The following is a 25,025-nucleotide window of genomic DNA, read 5'->3' on the forward strand; positions in this document are numbered from 1 at the left end:
TCCCTGGGGTGGGAAGATGCCCTGGAGGAGGGCATGACAACCCACTCCAGTATTCTTGCTTGGAGAACCCCATGGACAGAAGAGCCTGGCGGGCTACAGTTCATAGGGTCACAAAGAGTTGAACACGACTGAAGCAACTTAGCACGCATGCACAAACTGTCTCCAGACATTGCCAGATGTCCCCTGGGGAGGGAAGGCAAAATTGCCCTCAGCTGGGAGCCACCTCCTCCGCTCTAGGGCTTTATATACCAGGAAATACGGTAATTGCCCTCCATGAGGAGCTGCCAGGGCCCACAGCAGGTCACAGCGTTGGAGCAACAGGCTGAAGCCAGTGACAGCCTGCCACACCGTGGGCCCCGACCTGTCTCCGAGCGGTACGCGATGTTCCTGGTCCCGAAGCTTAAACTGCACATTGGCTCACTATTCGTCAGCTAGAACAGAGACCAGAGGAACCAGGAAAGAAGGGCCTCTCCGTGTTTGTAGAAGGACAGCAGTGTAATTCCAGAGGTGAACTGCACACCGGAGAGGAAAGAGACGTGTGACTGGACCTGGGCACAGGGCTCCCTGAAATGTAACAGCTTTTCTTTGGCCAGGAGGGGAAGTTCAGTTGCCATGACGTGCCACCGTGTCGTGCAGAGAGGAATGCCACTGGAGCCGAGCACAGCATCCGCATTCCTGCCCCGACACTGAGTTGCTGATGCAGTTCAGGGTGTAACGAGGCGGCCGCCACGTCTCTGCCTTCTTAGCTGTGCTTCGGTTTGCATTTCCCTGAAGCCTGTTGGGGGTGCTCAGTTGCTGAGTCATGTCTGACTCTTTGGAACCTCATGGCCTCCAGCAAGCCAGGCTCCCCGTCCTTCTCTATCTCCCAGAGTTTGCTCAGATTCACATCCATTGAGTCAGTGATGCTGTCTCACCTGAAGGCTGCTTTCCCTCTCTGTCATCCTCTGTCATCCTGGGATGGCTGGTCTTTTGTTCCCAAATAAAGGGTCCTCGAAAGGCCCCCAGATGTTCTTAGAATGAGGTGCGACATCCAGAAGTATCTCACTAGGACCGATGAGATCTGTATGCCAAAGCTTCCTGGTGAGCTGGCCGCCTGCATTCAAACCTGGTCCCCGCGTTTCCCTGCTGTGTGACCTCAGGCAAGCTGCTTGATGTCTCTGGGCCTCTGCTGTCTGTAAAATGGGAGCAGCCATGGCAGCAACAGCAGGGGGGCCTACTCCCAGCGCTCCGTGAGGACTATTCGTCTCTTATGACGGTTCACAGGGCCAAGCCCACTTACCCAGTAAGCAGCAGACTTGAGGATTGAGATTAGATTTTCCGACTCCAGATCCTGGGTTCTCAACTTTGCCATGTGCTGGAACCACTTGGGCAGCTTCTGAAGCCCGGATCCCACGGAGGTCGCCATCTCCTTGGTCTGGAGAGCAGCCAGGTGTGGAGGTTGTTGAGGACCTCCAGGGGATTTGAAGATGCCACCTTATGACTCAGGCCCAGTGAAATGAGAGTCAAGCTTGGGCAGAATCTGACCTCCCAGGGTTGGCTTTTCTCACTGAGCATAATGTCCTGCAGGTTCGTCCACGTTGTAGGCTGTGACAAGATTCCCTTCTTCGTGCCTGAATAATATTCCACCCTATGGAAAACACCATGTCTCCTTTCTCCACTCATCTTTCGACAGGCATTTAGATGGTTTCCATCTCTTGATGATGCTTACATGAGGTATTTTTAAAGTCGTCAGATTCATAGGAACAGCAAGTAGAAGGGTGGTTGCCAAGGACTTGGGGAGGGAACTGGAGGGGGATGTGGGGCTTTGCTGTTCAGTGGGTATGGTTTCAGTCCTGCAAGATAGAAGAGGTCTAGAGAGGCTTTGCAACACGGTCCTTACAGGTACATTTGTTGCTGTTTAGTCTCTAAGTCTGGAGAAGGCGATGGCACCCACTCCAGTACTCTTGCCTGGAAAATCCCGTGGATGGAGGAGTCTGATAAGCTGTGGTCCATGGGGTTGCACAGAGTTGGACACAACTGAAGTGACTTAGCAGCAGCAGTCTCTAAGTCATGTCTGACTCTTTTGCAACCCCATGGACTGTAGCCTTCCGGGCTCCTCTGTCCATGGGATTCCCCAGGCAAGAATACTGGAGTGGGTTGCCATGCCCTCCTCCAGGGGGTCTTCCCAACCCAGGTATCAAACCCATGTCTCCTCCATTGGCAGGTAGGTTCTTTACCGTCTGAGCCACCAGGGAGGCCCAGCTGTACAGTTCTGTTCACTTAAAACTTTGCTTGGACTTCCCTGGTGGTCTCGTGGTTAAGAATCTGCCTTCCAGAGCAGAGGATGTGGGTTCAATCCTTGATCGGGGAACTAAGATCCCATATAGCCCTGGAGCAACTAAGCCCCGCAACTAGAGAAACCTACACACTGCAATACATAGCCTGTGCCGAGACGAAAGACCCTGGAAGCTGCAACTAAGACCCGGTGCAGCCAAGTGAATAAAGATGTTTTTAAAAAAGCAAACAAAACTCTTTGTGAAGAGGGTAATTTCATGATATGTGCTTTATTTTTTTACCACAACTTAAAACACACACACACAGACACAAACAGGCAGTTCAGGGGGAGTGCTGAAGGCTCCAGGGTGAGCAGAGGCTGAAAACAGGGGCTGAATCAGAAGGGCTTCCTGGAGGAGGTGCAAAGTATGGACCCGGCATGTGGAGCAGCTGCTGGAGTGAAAGGCTTCCCCAAGGGATTAATGGGAGAGTTGGGCTGCCAGGAGGTCCCCGCCAGGATCTGGAGCCTTCAGTGTGAACTGCAGACAGCCAGCCTCCGCTGGAGAGTTGCCTCGCTTGTTAGCAAGGTGTGGCCTGCAGACTCCCGCCTCCCAGCCCCCACCCCCCACCCCCATGAGTTGATGCTGTAACGGGAGTGCTTATTTAAAGGACTGATGACTCAGCCTCCAGTTCCAGCCTCCGTCTTGCTTGGTTTGTTTTCTGGCAGAGGAAGCAGAGAACCAGTGGGCAAAATGTGTGATTTGCCAGATTTTGCCAGCAGCTCAACTGGTTTCAAATTTAGCCTAAATTTCCATCTCCTGGTACTTGAAAGGGTTTTCCAGGTGGCACAGTAGTTAAGAATATGCCTGCTAATGCAGGAGACACAAGAGACCTGGGTTCAATCCCTGGGTTGGGAAGATCCCCTAGAGAAGGACATGGCAACCCACTCCAGCATTCTTGCCTGGAGAATTCCATGGACAGAGGAGTCCATGGGGTTGCGAAGAATTGACTATGACTGAGCGACTAAGCACATATACACGTGAAAAAGCATTTACAATTTGGTGGCAGGGGCGTGGGAGGGTGGAGTTCTTAAAGTCTAAGTCCAAGGACTGGCTGCCTTGGCATTCCCCCGGGAGCATGTTGAGAATACAGATTCTTGGGCCTTGCCCCAGACTTGCGCACTTGGGCCCTCAAAGTCCCACTCTAGCGGTGGAGGCCCTGGAATCTGTTAATGAGTTCTCGAGGAATTTGGACCAAATAATGCCAGTGGATCACAACTGGGAATATTTCATGGGATGCTTAGCCCTGTAAATTAGGCCAGCTGACCCGAATTAGGAGCTGGTTGTGGTCCATCTCACCTAAACGTCTTTTTTTCTCTGATGGTTCTCTTCTTTGTCCCACTGATCAGGATAAGCAGACCTAAGGGGTGGTTTGAAAATGCAATAACCTGACTTCAATGTAGTCCAACCCCAAAACGATAAAGTTTAACAAGAAAGGAAGTCTCACTTCATGGTCCATGTGTCCTAAGTCGCTTCAGTCTTGCCTGACTCTGCAGCCCTATGGACTGTAGTCTGCCAGGCTCATTCTGTCCATGGGATTCTCCAGGCAAGAATACTGGAATGGCTTGCCATACCCTCCTCCAGGGGATCTTCCTGACCCAGGGATTGAAAAAGCATCTCTTATGTCTCCTGCATTGGCAGGTGACGTCTTTACCACTAGCGCCACCTGGGAGGTTTACAAAATCCCCATTCATCATATTGACATGTGTTGCTTTCTTTCTGGCCATTCCGTTTCCTTTGGTAATGACACCCCCAAATCCCTTGTGGAATCATCTCTACCTGCCAGGGGGCAATCTGGTAGCCATGTCACTCTATCAAGGCATCTCGTGACCCAAGCCAGGTCAATGGACACTTCTTCCCTAGACTCTCCTAGGCTCATGAGTGTGGGAAATATGACTCTCAAGCAGCTACATCTTATGGTCTCCATTAGCTGCTGGCCTTTGATTCTCCACTGTGGCCCCCTTTGAGCCGTCTCTAGCTGACAGCACAGTTCTGTGAGCTACCCCAGGCTCCTCCCATAAATGCTCTTGTTGCTGAAATTCTGGTCCACTAGACTGTGGGTTCCACCCTCCAGAATCTAATGCATGATGATCTGAGGTGGAGCTGATGTAATAATAATAGAAATCAAGTGCAAAATAAAAATAATGTGCTTGAATCATCCTCAGACCACCCCCCACCTCGCCCCACTGGTCCATGGAAATATTGTCTTCCACCAAACAGGCCCCTGATGCCAAAAAGTTGGGGACTGCTGCACTAGACAATTCTGAAGTTTCCCTCTTCGTCTTTGTCCATGTGCTGCTGGAAAGTTCCGGAAGGCTATGTCCTCTTTGGGTTTGTCATGGGGTGGGGGGAGGAGCTAGGTGGGGACCAGAAAGTGTGTGCTGTTCATTTTGCTACTTCCATCACAGACAGCAAAGGGTAAGTTGCTTTGCAGAATCTCATTGGGATTTGAGTCTTTTTCCACTTGCATTGGACTTGCAGCTTAAATTAATTGTCTGTATGCCATTCAATTCCAATTTAATGAAGTGAGATTGATAAAATCCCCCTGCGAGGGCTTTTGTTTCTAAGTAGACCTGAAGCTACAGAGTGGAGAGCATGGGCAAGGAAGAGCTTCTGACTCTAAGTTTAGAAAAGCAATTGCAGTGGAAATGTTTGACCCCAGACACAAAATCAACTGCGAATCCATGTGGAGATCTGAGAGGAAAGGGCCTTGCTGTACCTGTATTAGCTGAGTTCTCGCTACGCTGGCACCATGTTTCAAATACGTTGTTGGGTAGTTTTCTGACCATCCAACACCAAAAGTCACAAGTCAAAGTGTTAGTTGCTCAGTCGTGTCTGACTCTTCCCGATCCTGTGGACTGTTGCCCGCCAGGCTTCTCGTCCATGGAATTCTCCAGGTAAGAATAGTGGTGTGGTTAGCCATTCCCTTCCCCAGGGGATCTTCCCCATCCAGGGACTGAAATTGCAGTCTCCTGCATTGCAGACCATCTCCTGAAAAAGCAGGTTTCAGTTTCAACACTACTGCGAAGGGGCGTGACTGCCCCCTGGTGGCCATTGCTCCAAATTGTTCGTTCAGGTCTTGAACGAACAGGTCTTGAAAGGGATGAAATCTGTGAAGTTGAATGCGGGCTGCTGCTAGTAAGTCGCTTCAGTCGTGTCCGACTCTGTGCAACCCCAGAGATGGCAGCCCACCAGGCTCCCCCGTCCCTGGGATTCTCCAGGCAAGAACACTGGAGTGGGTTGCCATTTCCTTCTCCAATGCATGAAAGTGAAAAGTGAAAGTGAAGCTGCTTAGTCGTGTCGGACTCTTAGCGACCCCATGGACTGCAGCCTACCAGGCTCCTCCGTCCATGGGATTTTCCAGGCGGGCAGTAAACTGCAAACATTCCAAAATCTCAACATTTAACCGTTGACCTGGACTCTATGCATGTCTATATTCAATTACAATCTCAATCAGAAACCACAGCAATTTGGTTTGGTCCCGTCAGATAAAAATTCTTTTTTTTTTCCAAATTGGATATTCCTCAGAGAAGAGAAATCATTACAGGATTCCTCTTGTGGCCATTCTACATTTCCTTCTGCCTTGCTATTTCCTCCGGGAGGAAGAAGGGTGTTTATTTTGTCCTCCTTAGTGGCAGTGGGGCAGAGTAACTGAACCCCGAGGCTGGCATGCGGACTGATGTTTCCCAGGAAAGAATTTACTCTTCAGTTCCTCCGCCTCTGGAGATCACGTCCCAGTCTCACCCTGCTGTCCTGTTGACCACTGCCATAGCCTTTTAAAAAAAGTTATTCAGTTCAGTTCAGTCGCTCAGTCGTGTTCGACTTTTTGTAAACCCATGAATCGCAGCATGCCAGGCCTCCTTGTCCATCACCAACTCCCGGAGTTCACTCAGACTCATGTCCATTGAGTCGGTGATGCCATCCAGCCATCTCATCCTCTGTCGTCCCCTTCTCCTCCTGCCCCCAATCCCTCCCAGCATCAGAGTCTTTTCCCATGAGTCAACTCTTCGCATCAGGTGGCCAAAGTACTGGAGTTTCAGCCTCAGCATCAGTCCTTCCAAAGAAATCCCAGGACTGATCTCCTTTAGGATGGACTGGTTGGATCTCCTTGCAGTCCAAGGGACTCTCAAGAGTCTTCTCCAACACCGCAGTTCAAAAGCATCAATTCTTTGGCACTCAGCTTTCTTCACAGTCCAACTCTCACATCCATACATGACCACCGGAAAAACCATAGCCTTGACTATACGGACCTTTGTTGGCAAAGTAATGTCTCTGCTTTTGAATACACTATTTAGGTTGGTCATAACTTTCCTTCCAAGGAGTAAGCATCTTTTCATTTCATGGCTGCAATCACCATCTGCAGTGACTTTGGAGCCCCCCAAAATAAAGTCTGACACTGTTTCCCCATCTGTTTCCCATGAAGTGATGGGACCAGATGCCGTGATCTTCGTTTTCTGAACGTTGAACTTTAAGCCAACTTTTTCACTCTCCTCTTTCACTTTCATCAGGAAGCTTTTGGTTCCTCTTCACTTTCTGCCATAAGGGTGGTGTCATCTATGTATCTGAGGTTATTGATTTCTAACAGCAATCTTGATTCCAGCTTGTGCTTCTTCCAGGCCAGCATTTCTCATGATGTACTCTGCATATAATTTAAATAAGCAGGGCGACAATATGCAGCCTGGATGTACTCCTTTTCGTATTTGGAACCAGTCTGTTGTTCCATGTCCAGTTCTAACTTTTGCTTCCTGACCTGCATACAGGTTTCTCAAGAGGCAGGTCAGGTGGTCTGGTATTCCCATATCTTTCAGAATTTTCCACAGTTTATTGTGATGCACACAGTCAAAGGCTTTGGCATAGTCAATAAAGCAGAAATAGATGTTTTTCTGGAACTCTCTTGCTTTTCCGATGATCCAGTGGATGTTGGCAATTTGATCTCTGGTTCCTCTGCCTTTTCTGAAACCAGCTTGAACATCTGGTAGTTCATGGTTCACGTATTGCTAAAGCCTGGCTTGGAGAATTTTGAGCATTACTTTACTAGCGTGTGAGATGAGTGCAATTGTGCGGTAGTTTGAGCATTCTTTGGCATTGCCCTTCTTTGGGATTGGAATGAAAACTGACCTTTCCCAGTCCTGTAGCCACTGCTGAGTTTTCCAAATGTGCTGGCATATTGAGTGCAGCACTTTCACAGCATCATCTTTCAGGATTTGAAATAGCTCCACTGGAATTCCATCACCTCCACTAGCTTTGTTCGTAGTGATGCTTTCTAAGGCCCACTTGACTTCACCTTCCAGGATGTCTGGCTCTAGGTGAGTGATCACACCATCGTGATTATCTGGGTTGTGAAGATCTTTTTTGTACAGTTCTTAAAAGTTATCAACCTATTTATTTTTGGCTGTGCTGGGTCTTTGTTGCTGCACGTGGACTTCCGCTAGTTGCGGCGAGCCGGGGCTACTCTTGGTTGCAAAGCTCGGGCTTCTCATTGCAGGGGCTTCTCTTGTTGCAGAGCATGGGCTCTAAGCCGGTGGGCTCAGTAGTTGAGCTTGTGGGCTCTAGAGCTCAGGCTCAGTGGTTGGGGTACATGGGCTTAGTTGCCCTGCAGTGTGTGGAATCTTCACGGAGCAGGCATCAAACCTGTGTTCCCAGCATTGGCAGGTGGATTATATCTGTTGAGGCCTGCCCCAAAGCCACGGGTGTGAGGCCTTTGACACCAAGGCCACAGAAGCAGAGTCCAGAACCAAGGTCAACTCCGAAGCTGACTGAGGCCCTCTGTAACTGTTGCCGAAAGCCCCCGTGATCATCATTAACAAGCTTCCTGATCCCAAATTAGGCAAAAATGCCCACCTTGGTAGTCACCTTATCGCGCCCTAGCCAATCACCTAATACCAACCTTCCAGCAGGAATTTTCTTTGTCTTGAGGCTATAAAAACTGGCTATTAACCCTCAAAAAGCGTTGACTCTCCTCGGTCTAGTAGGAAGTCAGCCTGCTGCATTTGCAGTGCCCACATTATCTCTGCCCTTTTTTCTTCATAAACTCACTCCTTTCTGAAATGCTCTGTGTCTGGAGATTCTTTTCCAATGCATGCTCAGAGTGCCTCAAGACTGTATCCACTGCACCAGGGAAGTCCACCGTAGCCTTTTAATTTGTCCCCCGGGCTTCCCCCTACTCATCACCCCCCTGCCCCCAGCCCATTTTCCATGTGGCAGCCGGAGTGATCACAACCTCCAGCCTGGGCCCATCAGCCATCGGGGTTGAAAGCTTCAGTGGCTCTCTGTTGCTCCCAAGACGATGACTGAAATTCTTAACACGGACAACAGTGTTTAACAGCATCCCAGGTGCTGGTTGCTGCCTCACAAAGGAGCCCCAAACTTAGTGGTTTAAAATAATTTTTTTTTTGCCCACAGTTTTGTGGGTCCACATATGACTAGGATTCAGTTGGGATGTTCATCTGCTCTATGTGACTTCAGCTGGGGCTTTTGCACCTCAGGATCTGCTCCAAAGATGACTCCCGTACCCACAGATCTTCCACCTCAGGGCTCCCTTCCCTCCACCTCCTCTCTCCATGTGGCATCTTGTCCTCCAGGGTCTTGTGGCCCGGGCTTCCCAGCCACAGGTGATCTCAGGGTTGTTGTACTTCTTAGATGGTAGCTGGTATCTGAGAAACAGGAAGTAGAAGCCACCTGGCTGGCTCCCAGAGCTGGCAAAGCATTGCTTTCCTTGTATTCTGTTGGTCAAAGTCATCCTAGAAGCCCCAGAGTCCAGGAGGTAGAGAGAGACTCCACCTCCAGAGCGGGGAGGGAGGCAGGGCCACACTGCAGAAGGGCAAGTGGCCCGGGAGGTACTAGGCTAGGTACTAGGACTAGGTCTGGCCCCCACCCTGCACTCTCGTGAACCACCTGCCTCTTGCAAACGTTCTTCCCTGTGCACTTCGCCTGGTGTGTTCTACCCAGCCTACTATTGTTGTTGCTCAATCGCTAAGTCATGTCTGACTCTTTGTTGACCCCATGGACTGCAGCACGCCAGGCTCCTCTGTCATCCAGTATCTCCCAGAGTTTGCTCAAATTCATGTCCACTGAGTCAGTGATGTTGTCTAACCATCTCATCCTGTAGATTTCAGCTAAATCGGGATTTCCAGGGGATGGTCTCACCTGACCCTCCACAGACTCTAAGAATCCACGATCCATTATTTTGTCCCTCCAGTTGCTCATTATGAAAATTTTCAACCTGCAGAAATGTTGTAAGAATAACCCTACTTTCCACTTAGATGCACCAACTATTAACATTTTTGTCACATTTGCTTTTATTATTCTCTTTGTGTGTGTGTGGGTAAATATTTTATGAGCCCTTTGTGAGTCAGCTTTGCCTCCAAGGCACTTTGCCTCCAAGGACTTCGGCAGTATCTCCTAAGGACAAGAGTGTCTTTCCACGTAAGTCCAATACGATGGTCACTTTCAGGTGATTTAACACTTATCCGCAGAGTCCAGAGTCCGACTTCTTCAAGGTCCCAATAATGTCCTCTAAATCCAGGATCTGCTGAGGGTCATGCATTGCCTTTCATTGCCCATGAGGTCCCCCTCTAAACCCAAATCCTTTTCCTTCAGAGGACTTCCCTCGGGGGCCCTTCCCCCAGGCAGTCTCATGTCTTTCTCTTTAGGATCCCTCAGCTTAAGTGCCTCCTCTTCCAGGAAGTTCTCCTGCTTCTCTATTAATACTTATTTACTTGACTGCTTGGGGTCTTAGTTGTGGCACGCGGGATCTGGGCTCTTGGTTGTAGCGTGCAGGATCTTGTCACTGAAGGACATGAATTCTTAGTCACGGCATGCGGACTCTGGTTCCCTGACCAGGAATTGAACCCAGGCCCTCTCGCATTGGGAGCTTAGAGTGTCAGCCCCTGGACCACCAGGGAGGTCCCCAGGAGGAAGCTAACACGCCACGTGTTATCTCCCTGCTTATTTTCACATGGACCACATTGCGTCACTCTCTGAAAGTCTCACATGTGCACTTTTTACTTGTTAACTCCTGTGTTTCCTGCCAGGTCAGCTCCTAGAGGGCAGGGACAGTGACCAGTCATGTCCTCCACACTAGCACTTGGCACGGTGTCTGACATCTAGCAGATTTCTTGATGAATGAATGCATGGATATTTCACTATGAAAATTTCACCAATGGATGACAATAGAGTTTGGGGTTGCCAAGGCTGCATGTCTTTACCAAACTTCTACCATGTTGTAAACCTCTTAACAGGGCTTCCCTGGTGGCTCAGCAGTAAAGCATTCGCCTGCAATGTAGGAGATGCAGGTTTGATCCCTGTTCGGGAAGATCCTCTGGAGAAGGAAATGGCAACCCACCCACTCCAGTATTCTTGCCTGGAACATCCCATGGACAGAGGAGCCTGGGAGGGTAGGGGGGCTATAGCCCATGGGGCTAAAAAAGAGTCGGATATAACTGAGTGACTGAACAACAGCAACAAAGGCAACATTAGGGGTGAGGGTTGCAGTTATGTGATCAGCTTGAGGACATTCTTGCCGTGGTTGGTGAGGTAACAGGGAGATGTTTAGGGAATCTTAGCCATCAATCTTCTGACTCCAACCAGTCTGGCGTCTACGTGCTGGTGGTCAGCAGTTTCTATCCAGTGAGGCCCTGGTTTCTGTGAACAGCTTGACATACATGCCAGATTGTTATCTATATCCCTGGAGGATGAACCGCGGTGCTGTGACTGTTTTATGGCTGACCTGTTGTTCAAGCTATCACTAGCTTTCTGGCTTGACTGCCTTTGCCTTGTTTTTGCATTCCCTCTCTTCTCTAATTAGCAACTGCTTGAGTCTGCTCTTTGGATTCTTGGGAAGACCTGTGAGGCTAAAACCTTTCTCCTGCAAACAAACAAAAAAAAAAACATGGGACATAGAAGAATCTGCCACCAGGAAGTACCCACGGGGTCCTGTTCAGTTTCAATCTCACGAATCTTTGGCCCTAATTTCAAAATTCCTGTTGCCGGCCAAAATCATTGGCCTTCTCTGCCCACTGAAGCCAAATGAAAAATATGGAGACAGAGTTCGGAGGACACAGAAAGTTGGCTGCAATTCTCAGCCAGCAGAGAGGGGGAGACAGTAGGCTCGTGCCTCAAGAACTGCACCCCCCAACACCCTTAAGGAGTCTAGGGGCTTATATAAGGCAAGGGCTCACCGTCAGGAGTTGGTGATGAGGAACAAGGTGGTGGGATCTTGGTTTCTTCTTGCATTGTTTCAAAGACAGTCATAAAATGGCGCCAGTAACCCAGTGATTGAGTCTGGTGGTTTGATGGCTCCACAGCCTTCCTTCTGATGTGTAACTGCAAGGGGAAGAGTGTTGTAGGCGTAAACATCAGATAGGGGATGTATCTAGCATTGAGTCAAAGGAGAAGATGTGAATTGTAGCTCCTGCAGAGTTAGGGGGCAGAAAAGCAAACTTAGTTACATGCAGAGTTAGGAGTGTTACAGAAGTCGTATCATTGAGAAACCAAGCACCACACTTGGAGAGTTGGAGAACTCAGGTTTATTACGCCGGCGGGCCCAGAGGAGTTAGCACGCCAAGCTCTGAGTCCCCGAACAAAGGGGTTACAGAGTTTTTATAGGCAGTGCGTGACATCAGGCTATAGTGGGCAATGCTAACTGTTAATAGGCTAGTTTGAACTAGGGGTTTTGCGCACAGGAACACCGGTTAGGATCGGGGCGGCGGGTGGGGAGGGTGGGGGTGTGGAATGCCTGACCTTTTACACAGACCAAGCATGGTTAAGGAGGATTACAGGGGCTGGGTAATTGCAAAAGGGGGGCAAAGGTGAGTGAGAGAGAAGTTTCAGTTCCTAGCATTGTTATAAGTCCCCATTTTCCCGAGACTACGTGACCTACGTGGTCCAGACTTTGCAAGGAGCAAACTAAATTACAGAAGCAGAAAGAGCAGGAAGTTACTGTAAATTTTAACTTTTCCTCTTCATGAGCAGTTAAAGTAAAAAAAAAAAAAAAAAAAAAAAACCAGGAATGCTCAGCCCTGCTCACTGTTCTCTTTATCTTCTTTGTTCTCAGGAAAGGGACAGAAAACTCATTTCTCTTTTCGCCTTTTCACTGCAACATTCCTTTCAACGAAATTTGAGAAAAACATCCTAGTGTCTGGAGTATTATTTGTTGTGTGTAAGAGCTGTTGCTTGTTGACTAGTGATGGTTTGAGTTTTAACTAATTTTTGTCCTTTTCCACCATCTAAAGAGCCAACCTGTCAAGATCTTCCACCACTCATGATTCCTGTGGTCTCTATCGCCAGGTGGCACGAATGGTAAAGAATCCACCAGCCAATGCAAGAGACATGGGTTCAATCCCTGGGTCAAGAGGATCCCCTGGAGGAGGAAATGGCAACCCAGTCTAGTATTCTTGCCTGGAGAATCCCATGGACAGAGGAGCCTGGCAGGCGACAGTCCATGGGGCCCAAAGAGTCGGACATGACTTAGCACATACACACTGTTGTCTTAGAACTTACCTGTGCCTTTGGAGGCTTAGATTCTGGTGTGTGAGTTATTGCAAATGTGTATATCTGATGCACAGTAAGGCCAAACTGAAACACTGGAATTTGAGCAGAGCAAGATTTATTGCAGGGCCAGGCAAGGAGATGGGGTTTGGCGCATGACCTAAAAAGCCCCAAGCTCCTTGAAGGGTTTCAGCAAAGCACTTTTAATAGCCAGGTTGTGGTGGAGATGGGGATGGGATGTCCCAGGGTCTGTGGTTAGCTCACACACAAGTCTCTGACTGGCTAATGGTGAGATAGCAAGGTGATGTCAGAGTGAGGTAGAAACTGCTAGGCACTCAGCATAAGACACTGAGACCTCAGTCTTTTTTTTCCATAAACATCTTGCTCCATTAACCTAAATCTATATACCCTTTATTCCAATTTCCTGGCATTCTGAAGAATGCCTCCCTGGTCTGGCGGCTCATAAAATATCCAGAACCAGGACAGGACATCTATTAGCTGCTGTCCAGCTTATCAGGAAGAAAAATACCAGGTGGACCATTAACTCTTAGCCCCTACATCTGGTCCCTAAATAATGGCCTGGGATCATGAGAAAGGGTCACAGGATGGCGACTCAGTGTCTGAGGAGACTTAGGAACTGGGGACCAAAAGAAGCCATAAAGATGTCAAACTGGATATGGTGGCCTTTAAACTGATTGCTTAGAAATCACGTACATTAAGGGCTTCCTAGGTGGCGTTAGTGGTAAAGAACCTGCCTGCCAATGCAGGAGACATAATAGATGTGAGTTCAATCCTCGGGTTGGGAAGATCCCTTGGAGAAGGGAATGACAACCCATTCCAGTATTCTTGCCTGGAGAATCCCAAGGATAGAGGAGCCTGGCGGGCTATGGCCCGGGGAGGGGCACAAAAGAGTTGGACACGACAGTTACTAACACACACAGACTAGGAAATATATAGTAAATAAGGCAGTCCATGGGGTCGCAAAGAGTCAGATGCGATTTAGGGACTGAACAAAAACAACAAAGGATTTGCTTAGTAGGGTCTGTTATGCAGATTGATCTCAGGTCTTCTAGGTACTGGAGAGGGAAATTTCCATCTTTACAAATGGAAATTTATGCCCTGATTTTAGGCAGATGGGGGAAGGCAGTGAGTTCTTCCCGTGTCTTCGGTTTTCTCTAATGCCTTCTGCTCAACATAATCCATTCTATGGTGAAGTGGCATATTTGTTGTAGCAAACGCTGATCCCTTTCAACATGGGATTAGCATTAAAAAAAAAATCAAGTAGCTACAATCCTCCGCCTGAGAAAAATCTCAGGAGGCTAAAAGGTAGGAAGTGACTGAATTAGATTTATCTGCGTTACAGGACTCCTGTTTTTTAAAATTCAATGATTTAACTCCATCCTCTGGATTTGTGGTAATAGCTAACATAAGAGTATGTCTAAGAAGGCAATGGCACCCCACTCCAGTACTCTTGCCTGGAAAATTCCATGGACAGAGGAGCCTGGAAGGCTGCAGTCCATGGGGTCGCTGAGGGTCAGACACAACCGAGCAACTTCACTTTCACTTTTCACTTTCATGCATTGGAGAAGGAAATGGCAACCCACTCCAGTGTTCTTGCCTGGAGAATCCCAGGGATGGGGGAGCCTAGTGGGCTGCCATCTATGGGGTCACACAGAGTTGGACACGACTGAAGTGACTTAGCAGCAGCAGCAAGCTTTATCCACTTCAGCTCTGTCAAAGGGACATCAAGATGGAGGGAGGAGCTTCCCAGGCGGCTCAGAGATAAAGAATCTGCCTGCCGATGCAGGAGACACGGGTTTGATCCCTGATCTGGGAAGATCCTACATGACGCAGAGCAACTAAGGACACGAGCACAGCTATTGAGCCTGTGCGTGGGAGCCCAGGAGCTGCAGCCACTGAAGCCTGGGTCCCCCCCTGCTCCACAACGAGAGAGCAACCCCCCGCTCGCTGCAACTAGAGAAAAGCCGGCACAGCAGCGAAGACCCTGCACAGCCAAAACCAAAAATAAATAAAATCATATTTAAAAAAAGATGGACTGAGCATTGCTAAGAAAGCACTGCTCTCTGATGGAGCCGGGAGGCCATCGGGGGAGTGGGACTCATGCACGTCTCATTCTGGTTGGAATCTGACCTTTTGCTCACTTACTCTCTTAATGCAGGCACCCAGGGCATCTGCACGATGCTCCAGAAACTCTAGATAACTGCCAGCCCTGGAGCCGGAATAACCTTGTGACTTTTGTCTTTCTAAGGCCCCGATGCCCTCTTCCCCAGAACACTTCTGATTTTACCTGAATCTGTGTCTCCTGAATTGCAGTTCTTAGGACCCTAAATAAGGCTCTTTGTTCTTTGAAGCCTTGATAGGAATTATTGTTCAATAGCTGCTGCCAACTAAAAAAAGAGGCACAATGTGAGAGTTGTGAGTTAAGTTTTATTTGGGGCAAAACGAGGACCACACCCAGGAGGCAGCACCTCAGACAGCTCTGAGAGATGGCTCCAAAAAGGCAGTGGGGGAAGGTCAATATATAAGGTTTTGGTGAAGGGGAAGTTCAATACCATTAAGCACTCATTTTACGAAAGATTTTCTGCTGGTCACAAGGATCTGACGTCACCATGAAGGGATATAGCGCTTTTCTAGATATGAGGAGATGCAAGAATTGGGAGCATAAAATCAATTCCTGAAAATATCTGACTATCTAAAGACCTGTCCCACTGGATACCCTGGAGCACCGAGTGTCTCAGTCCACCCTGAACTCCCTCAGGGGCTGCTGAAGGTCAACAGCTACAGTAGCACAGTGCTCAGTCTCCCCAGAGGCAGACAGCAAATGCCCTTGCTTTTCAGTTGCTGGCAATGCTCTTGGCAAGTGCCAATTTGTAGTTGACATTGCCATCTACTAGTTGAAGATAAAACCACCACCTGACTTCATGGTGTTAGACATATCTCAGTGATGGGAAGACATTGTGAAATGATTGACAGGGGCTTTGAGTCTTCCAAGTTTAGGACATAACACCACCTCATTGACTACGCTAAAGCCTTTGACTGTGTGGATCACAACAAACTGGGGGATATTCTTCAAGAGGGGAGAATACCAGACCACCTTACCTGCTTTCTGAAAAATCTGTATGTAGGACATGAAGCAACAGTTAGAACTGGACATGGAACAACAGTGGTTCCAAATTGGGAAAGAAGTAAATCAAGGCTGTATATTGTCACCTTGTTTATTTAACTTATTGGCAGAGTACATCATGAGAAATGCTGGGCTGCATGATTCACAAGCTGGAATCAAGATTGCCAGGAGAAATATCAACAACCTCAGATATGCAGATGATATAGCTCTAATGGCAGAAGTTGAAAAGGAACTAAAGAGCCTCTTGAGTGAAGGAGAGAGTGAAAAAGCTGTCTTAAATCTTAACATTCATCATGGCATCCAGTCCCATCACTTTATGGCAAACAGCTGGGAAAAAGTGGAAACAGTGTCAGATTTCATTTTCTTGGGCTCCAAAATCACTGTGGATGGTGACTTGTAGCCATGAAATTAAAAGACACTTGCTCCTTGGAAGAAGAGCTATGACAAATGTAGACAGTGTACTAAAAAGCAGAGACATATAGTCAAACCTATGGTTTTTCCATTAGTCATGTATGAATTGGACCATAAAGAAGGCTGAGCACCAAAGAACTGATGCTTTCAAACTGTGGTGCTGCAGAAGACTCTTGAGAGTCCCTTGAAGAGCAGGGAGATCAGTTCAGTTCAGTTCAGTGCTCAGTCGTTTCCAACTCTTTGTGACCTCATGAATCGCAGCACGCCAGGCCTCCCTGTCCATCACCAACTCCCGGAGTTCACCCAAACTCACGTGCATTGAGTCGGTGATGCCATCCAGCCATCTCATCCTGTCGTCCCCTTCTCCTCCTGCCCCCAATCCCTCCCAGCATCAGGGTCTTTTCCAATGAGTCAACTCTTCACATGAGGTGGCCAAAGTATTGGAGTTTTGGCCTCAGCATCAGTGCTTCCAATGAATACCCAGGACTCGTCTCCTTTGGGATGGACTGGTTGGATCTTCTTGCAGTCCAAGGGACTCACCAGAGTCTTCTCCAGCACCACAGTTCAAAAGCATCAATTCTTTGGCACTCAGCTGTCTTCACCATCCAACTCTCACATCCATATATGACCACTGGAAGAACCATAGCCTTGACTAGATGGATCTTTATTGGCAAAATAATGTTTCTGCTTTTTAATATGCTATCTAGGTTCTTTTCTTCCAAGGAGTAAGCGTCTTTTAATTTCATGGCTGCAATCACCATCTGCAGTGATTTTGGAGCCCAAAAAATAAAGTCTGACACTGTTTCCCCATCTATTTCCTATGAAGTGGTGGGACCAGATGCCATGATCTTCCATTTCTGAATGTTGAGCTTTAAGCCAACTTTTTTACTCTCCTCTTTCACTTTCATCAGGAGGCTTTTGAGTTCCTCTTCACTTTCTGCCATAAGGGTGGTGTCATCTGCATATCTGAGGTTGTTGATATTTCTCCCAGCAATCTTGATTCCAGCTTGTTCTTCTTCCAGCTCAGCATTTCTCATGATGTACTCTGCATAGACGTTAAATAAGCACAATATACAGCCTTGACGTACTCCTTTTCCTATTTGGAACCAGTCTGTTGTTCCATGTCCAGTTCTAACTGTTGCTTCTGACCTGCACATAGGTTTCTCAAGAGGCAGGTCAGGTGGCCTGGTATTCCCATCTCTTTCAGAATTATCCACAGTTTATTGTGATCCACACAAAGGCTTTGGCATAGTCAATAAAGCAGAAATAGATGTTTTTCTGAAACTCTCTTGCTTTTTCCATGATCCAGAGGATGTTGGCAATTTGATCTCTGGTTCCTCTGCCTTTTCTGAAACCAGCTTGAGTATCAGGAAGTTCACGGTTCACATATTGCTGAAGCCTGGCTTGGAGAATTTTGAGCATTACTTTACTAGCGTGTGAGATGAGTGCAATTGTGTGGTAGTTTGAGCATTCTTTGGCATTGCCTTTCTTTGGGATTGGAATGAAAACTGACCTTTTCCAGTCCTGTGGCCACTGCTGAGTTTTCCAAATTTGCTGGCATATTGAGTGCAGCTCTTTCACAGCATCATCTTTCAGGATTTGAAATAGCTCCACTGGAATTCCATCACCTCCACTAGCTTTGTTTGTAGTGATGCTTTCTAAGGCCCACTTGACTTCACATTCCAGGATGTCTGGCTCTAGGTGAGTGATCACACCATCGTGATTATCTTGGTCATGAAAATCTTTTTTGTACAGTTCTTCTTGCCACGTCTTCTTAATATCTTCTGCTTCTGCTAGGTCCATACCATTTTTGTCCTTTATTGAGCCCATCTTTGCATGAAATGTTCCCCTGGTCTCTCAAATTTTCTTGAAGAGATCTCTAGTCTTTCCCATTCTATTGTTTTCCTCTATTTCTTAGGATTGATTGCTGAGGAAGGCACGGAGATCAAACCAGATCAAGCCAGATCCTGATGCTGGGAAAGACTGAGGGCAAGAGGAGAAGGGGGTGACAGAGGATGAGATGGGTGGATGGCATCACTGACTCAATGGACATGAATTTGAGCAAACTCTGGAAAATAGTGAAGGATGGAAGCCTGGCATGCTGCAGTTCGTGGAGTCACAAAGAGTCAGACATGACTTAGCGACTGAACAACAGCTAATGAGAGTGTCTTACGGGCACTTGTTATGGGAAACACTGACTGAGACCACTCACCTTGGCCAGGCTGCACAGTGACCATTTAGGTGAGTTATTTCACAACAGGAGCTCCAGATAAGGAACATACAACTAACAAGCCAACATCAATGGAAAAATTCAGGAAAGGTCAAAAGGAGATGCCACGTGTCCTGCTACCTCCCAGAATCCTTCTCACTGGCATCCATCTTGGCTCAGTGATGCGTATGCTACCAGAAGGACCCTGAATCAGAATGAATTAGAATGATTGGCTTAAGGCAACCTGGAAACTAATCCCATCACCATGAAACCCTAGAGCCACGAGGCGGGGCAGGCCTCCTGTGTTCCCTCCTCCTCCTGCTCTCCAGCTGGGCACCACTTCCCTATAAAGTCTCTTGCTTTGTGTACACATGTGTCTACTTAGACAATTCATTTCTGAGTTTTAGATAAATGCTCCCTTTGGAGCCGTGGAAGGGGTCCTCCTTCCTGCAACACACCTTGGAAGTCCCAGCTCTACAAATTATAAGGCCAGGCGTCATTGTTTTAAACAAATCGTGGTCCCCAGTGATGAGTGACTGGATTAATTTTCCTAAGGCTGCTTAACAAATTACCACAAACTCGGTGGCTTGGAACAACAGAAATGGATTTTCTCATAGCTTGAGAGGCTGGAAATCTGAAATCAAGAGGCTGGCAGGGCTATGCTCCCTCTGAAGTCTCTGGAGGACCATCCCTCCTCCCCTCTTCCAGCTTCTGGTGGCTCCACAGTTCCTTGGCTTGTGACTGCCTCACTCCAGGCTCTGCCTCTGTCTCCGCTCCTGTCTCCATACTAGAAACATGTTCACACTGTTGTTGTTGTTCAGTCACTCAGCTGTGTCTGACTCTGCAACCGCATGGACCACAGCACACCAGGCTTCCCTGTCCTCCACTATCTCCCGAAGTTTGCTCAAACTCATGTCCATTGACTTGGTGATGCCACCTGACCATCTTGTCCTGTTGTCCTCTTCTCCTCCTGGCTTCAGTTTTTCCCAGCATCAGGGTCTTTTCCAATGAGTTGACTCTGCATTGACTGGCAGAGTATTAGAGCTTCAGCTTCAGCATCAGTCCTCCTAATGAATATTCAGGGTTGATTTCTGTTAAGATTGACTGGTTTGATCTCCTCGCAGTGCAAGGGACTCTCAAGAGTCTTCCTGAGAATCTTTAAAAGGATTTTAAAATCTTTAAAAGGATTTTCTTCTATGTCCACAGCCACCTCTGAGTGACATGCCATCTACTGCTGACCCTTGCACCCCAGTAAATTAGTGGTTACCTCAGAAACAAGGTATTTCTAATTTCCCTAGCCCCTAGCATAGACTTAAATGTTTTTGATTTCAACTATTTGCTAATAAAGGACTTGCTTTGTCCAAGGTATTCTATGTTACATTGTTAACTCCTTACAATGACCCTGAATCTCTCACAGTTCTTGAGCTCAGGCAGCAGAGCCCCAGTTAAATAATGAAAGAGGAAGAAAGAGGGAAAGGAAGGAGTCAACATGTTGAGAAACAGGAGGCTCAGATGCTAACCTCACAGTGAAGAAGGCTGGAACTGGCTTTCAGACTCAAGGGTCTTTTTGTGAATTCCTAATTCCACAAGAACAACATATAAGACACTCCGTTTCTAGGACAGTTGGACAAGCTACTGCCCTACTCAGCTCCTGGGGTGAGAATGCGCCTCTGCTGTGTGGGGGCCTCATGGTCTCAGTGAGGGAGCCGTCAAAGTTGTACAACTGGCTAGACCTGGCCCGCTCTGGGAGAGCTCATGGAGAAGTCTATGCAAGCTGTTCCCTCCAAGTCTACTCGAGTCTGGCGTCGCCAGAGGTCAGCCAGGTGGTCGACAGGAAGGAAGGACATGGACAAGAGCAAGTACAAACTGGAAGCACGTCTCTGTGTCACCACCTCCAGCCTTGAAGCCACAGGAAACACGCCCAGTAAGAAGGGCCCAGGGCAGCACACAGACGTGCCCTGCACTTGGACAGGCGCTGGTGGAAGTGGCGGGAGCTGAGAGTCTGTAGCCAGCAGAGCCTGGGAGCCACCACACCCTGATGCCCTGCATCCATTTTTAGAACTTACAGTAGGGAACTGATGCTGTGCTTCTGCTCTGAGTCTCATGCAGTGTCTCGTGACACTAAACCAGGACCAGCCAGGGAAGGACATCCCGGGAAGGCAGTTCCAGCCTAGAGATGCAGACAGGACCCAAAGCCAGCACATCTACCCTATTAAGAGCAGCAGAGTGCACCTCTCATGGACTGCAAATGCCAGAGGAGATGTGTGTCTGGGGTTTTGACTCTGGAGCCACAAGGCAGCAAGGACAGTGTGGAAGGTTTCGTTTCACCTGTTGTCCCCTCTGGGCAGCACAACCGGTGTGTATAGGCGGAACCCAGGACCAGAGCACCGCGTGTAAATGGGCTGGGTCTCCATGCCTTGGGCAAGCCAACGTAGCTCCCAGGGGCTGTTTCCACATCTTTAAAATGGGCAGAAAATGTCTTCATGTCAACTACAAATTGGCACTTGTCACCTACAAGGATTAAATCATGTGCTGCTGCAGCTGCTGACCTTCAACCCCCCTGAGAGTTCAGGGTGGAGATGAGAAATGAGTCCCTCTGTGCTTTGAGGGGTTGGGGAACTGGCAGAACAGGCCTTCACATAGGTATTTTCAGCAGGTGATTTTATGAGCCCAATTCTTGTATCTTCTCGCATCTAGAAAACCACTAAAATCTTTCATGGTGACTGTTCTTCATAACTAGCAAAATCTTCATAAGACTATAGAAACCTTTTGGAAGTGTAGTGCTTGGTTGCATGTATTTCCCCTTCACCCAAATCACACCCCCTGCCTCTTTGGGGCAGTTTCGCAGAGCTACCTGAGATGCTGTCTCCTGGGCTGCAGTTCTCATTTTACCCCAAATAAGACTTAACTCGCAACTCTCACATCGTGCATTTTTTTGAAGTTGACGTATCACAGTTGTGCATTTTTAAAAGTCAACATATTATTATGTGGTAGAATATAAATTGCATAAACCATCTCAAGTCTGAAACCTCACGGGAATTTGTTGCAAAGTTATCTTTTCCCCTTTCCTGTTTTCCAAGCCAGAGTCTTTCAGCTCCCTGGAATTCCATAAACTACCCACAGCCTTTTCTCAATATAGTCAATTTTAGCCTGTCAATCAGTTTGGTTGGTTCTGTGGCTTAAGAGGCATAAAGATTTCCCACAAAAAGAACATGAGACTTTTCCTGGGTGGGGGTGGGGTGTTTACTTTGTACTGTGTAACTGTACACGTCCTGGTCTTGTCCCCAGGCTGGGTCTGTTCTGGTGTCCCTGCTGGATAACAGTTGAGAATCTTGCCCTTGATCCAGAAAAACGCAACAAACACTAATGCTTTTTGAGCCAGCAGTTTGAGGATGCTTGCCATCTGCATGCCTCCTCTTCCTGTTATTGTGAACAGTTCTCTTCCTGAAGGCTTGTTTACCTATTAGCAGGCCAGAAGATCCGCTGGGTGGGGCGCAGTTTCACTCTGCTGATGCACACGGAAGTCCTGCTATGGGGTCAGGGCGCTGGGCCTCGCTTGGTGAAGTCAAACTCCAGCTGATGCCAACCCAAAGGTGCCCTAGGTGAAGTCCTTGTCCTCTGCTGCAGCATGCCCTCCACCGCTCTGGGCCGGAAACAGGACCTCACAGGGGGCGCTCATCTCTTCAAATTCAGTTCAGAATCTGGCTCTCCCAGTCATACTGTTTGAAAAGGTAAAGACACAGGAGACTGAAAAACAACATCTTTATTTATGACTGAAGATGTGACAGCATTCACAAAATGCCAAGGAAAGCCATTCCCTGGTTCAGTTTTTTAAGTCTCAGAGCCTCTGACATCTGAACTTTCACTACATACCAGCCAGGAATGCTTCTTTGTGGGAACAGAGTTTCCCTCTAACAGCTATTTTTCTGTTTTCTTAACATACTAGTGTTACTCATTCAGTTTTTCCCCTTGGGTCCTGACTGACACTTGTCCACTGTGCTCACCTGTTGTGTTTCTTAGGCTATCTGTAGGAGCTGCAACATCACAGCAGTGATCCCTAAGACAGAGGTAAGCAGGATACATCTATGGGAGCCCTCTGTGTTATATTCTTTTTCTGAGTAATGATGGCAGCCAGGAAATGAAGAAAGGGGTTCAGTAAATTAAAGCCTTAAATTTAAGGCACACAACTTCATTTTCCTCAATTCAAATAGCTGGTTGGATTTTTTATTTTAGAAAAGCTATTTTATTTTTTGTGTACACAGCACACAACGTTTAACTAGCTTTATTACACGTTAAAGTATACAAACTGATTTAGGGAAAACCTCTAAACTGTTTCCCCAAATGATTGACATGGCCCAAAACAAAAGGGGGGAGTTGAGGGGGTACAAATTCATAGCCCTTCAAATATGAACAGAATGGGAAGACATCTAGTCTCATAAAACCTTGGTGGAGATGCACCCTAGCGGATGATCTGGCCTCAGTAAACAGCTGAATTTCCCTGTGCCTGTATGGGAACACAGAAAGTCACCAAAAGTGGACTGTCAACAGAGAAAATGGGGGCTGCTTGCATCCTAGGGTTTCTCATAGAAGCAACAGCTCCATAGTACCAAAGTTGTTGTACCTCCGGCTGAGTGGCAGGGGTCCATGATATCTACTGAAGTACTTCCTGAACGCCAATCAGAATTCATTAAACAAGAACAACATGGAAAAAGGACTGTCCCGGTATGAAGGGTTCACAATCTGAACTGGCCCTTTAAGACAATGAATAGTGTTACAGAAACATTGTAAACAAATAATTCAAATATGAAAACGCAAAATGTACAATTAGCAAATACATTTTTTTCTTTTAGGTAAGATTTTCAGAAAACCCAGGAATGGATTTTATATCACAAAATGGTCCATATCGCCCAAAAATGTCTTTCGATTGGACAGTAAAATAATACTTGCTGGAAGCTAAAAACTTAGATAAAGTACAGGCCATTGGGAGTGGTAAAGCTTTAATTTCTCCAATTTTCTTCCAGATCAGCTTATTACTAGGGTTCTCATGGCACAGGAAGAGGTGGTAGCTTTCCACGGGGGCACACTTGGGGTTGATTTTGGTGATGTTCCACGTCAGGGCGATGCCCCTGGGCCGCAGCACCCGTTTTACTTTGAGCTCAGGCTTCTGAGGAGGAAGCGTGTCGCGGACTTTGTCTGCCAGCTCCGACAGCGGTAGCGGCGGCTCCGGGAGAGGTGGCAGGTGCTCAAAGGACTCACAAACCTGAAACACGTTCACACAAAGTTCAGCAAGCGGGGCGGGTGGGTTCTGATTGTTTTTAAAGTGGTCAACCACAGTTCTACAATATGTTTCCCAATCCTCAATCCATTTATCAAAATCATAAGAGCAAAAGGATGCTTCAGGGATTTGTGAGGCTGGTTCCAGATTTTTCAAACATTAGCTTCTTTTCGAGTTAAGATCTGTACACTTTGGAATATCACTAATCTAGAATGGGTTAGGTCCCAGACCTTCTGGAGAAATATTCCATCTCATTGCCAAACTGTGTTCCCAAACACTGTGCCAATTTACATGAAAAGTACAAGTGTAGGAGAACACCCATTTCCCTCCACCCTCATTAACAATGGCAACTACTCTTAAAAATCTTTTCCAATTTGTTGGATTAAAAAATGGACTTGTTTTAATTCTGTAGCTTCTGGAAAATTCAACTACATTATTTTAATTGAGTAAGTAAGTAGATTCATAACAGCACACTTAAAAAGCATACTAAAGTGCTTTCGAAGCTGAAACGTGACCCAATGTTTCTTCATTAGTGAAATGGGTGCTTTCATTCAACTTGGAACAAATAACCCTTACAGAACATTTTGTATCAGTACCTGGGCTGCATTTTGTGACACTGGAGTTGTCTCTTTTGAGACTGAAACAGCTTTCACAGGTGACTCAAGGGTGGATACTGGGCTTTCTGTGAACAACACAAAGTTTAAAAGTAAAATTTATCTGCAATAATCAATCCCATAACCTTTAAAGCCAACAGTTTACATCTTGTGTAATAAGTAAATGTAAATTAAAATTATAAAACTGTGAAATAAGAAGATAAACTTTTGCTAAAAGTTCGAGACCCAAAGGTATCAAATATAGATAATTTTTCTTTTATATGACAAAAAGTCCCCCTTTAAGGTAAACATGCACATCGTGGTGCAGTTGGGAACTAGGAAACATTACCCACAGAAGAGGGATTCCTGCTTAGCAGTCTTAGGGGGCGGATGCTGCCGTCAGGTCAGCACGATTGTCTGTAAACACAGAACGGTTCACAGTCCTGTATGAAGGTGCGATACAACCAAGATCTGCGAATTCAGACTAGAACTCACGCAGACCTGGGTTGCAAGTATATCTACTGCTGAGGGCCATGTAGCCCAGGGGGGAATAAGACATAAACTGTGTGCTGTTGAAAGGGAGGGGAGGAAG

The 25,025-nt window shown here is 47.3% G+C and overlaps 1 protein-coding gene across 3 annotated transcripts in view; it reads right to left on the reverse strand.

Annotated features, from left to right (window-relative positions):
- Window positions 1-22,310: 22,310 nt before the first annotated feature.
- The window catches only part of ATF7IP2 (activating transcription factor 7 interacting protein 2), a 76,615-nt gene continuing 73,900 nt past the window's right edge, over window positions 22,311-25,025 (reverse strand). For all 3 annotated transcript variants that reach the window (XM_027527425.1, XM_027527424.1, XM_027527423.1), the window contains 2 exons: window positions 24,437-24,522; window positions 22,311-23,825 (listed from right to left, as the gene is read on the reverse strand). In XM_027527425.1, coding sequence (XP_027383226.1) covers window positions 23,412-23,825; window positions 24,437-24,522 — 500 coding nt within the window. In that variant the 3' untranslated portion in view covers window positions 22,311-23,411. The remainder of the gene's footprint in view (window positions 23,826-24,436; window positions 24,523-25,025) is intronic.

This window comes from Bos indicus x Bos taurus, chromosome 25 (genome assembly GCF_003369695.1).
Source record: "Bos indicus x Bos taurus breed Angus x Brahman F1 hybrid chromosome 25, Bos_hybrid_MaternalHap_v2.0, whole genome shotgun sequence".
NCBI lineage: Eukaryota > Metazoa > Chordata > Mammalia > Artiodactyla > Bovidae > Bos > Bos indicus x Bos taurus.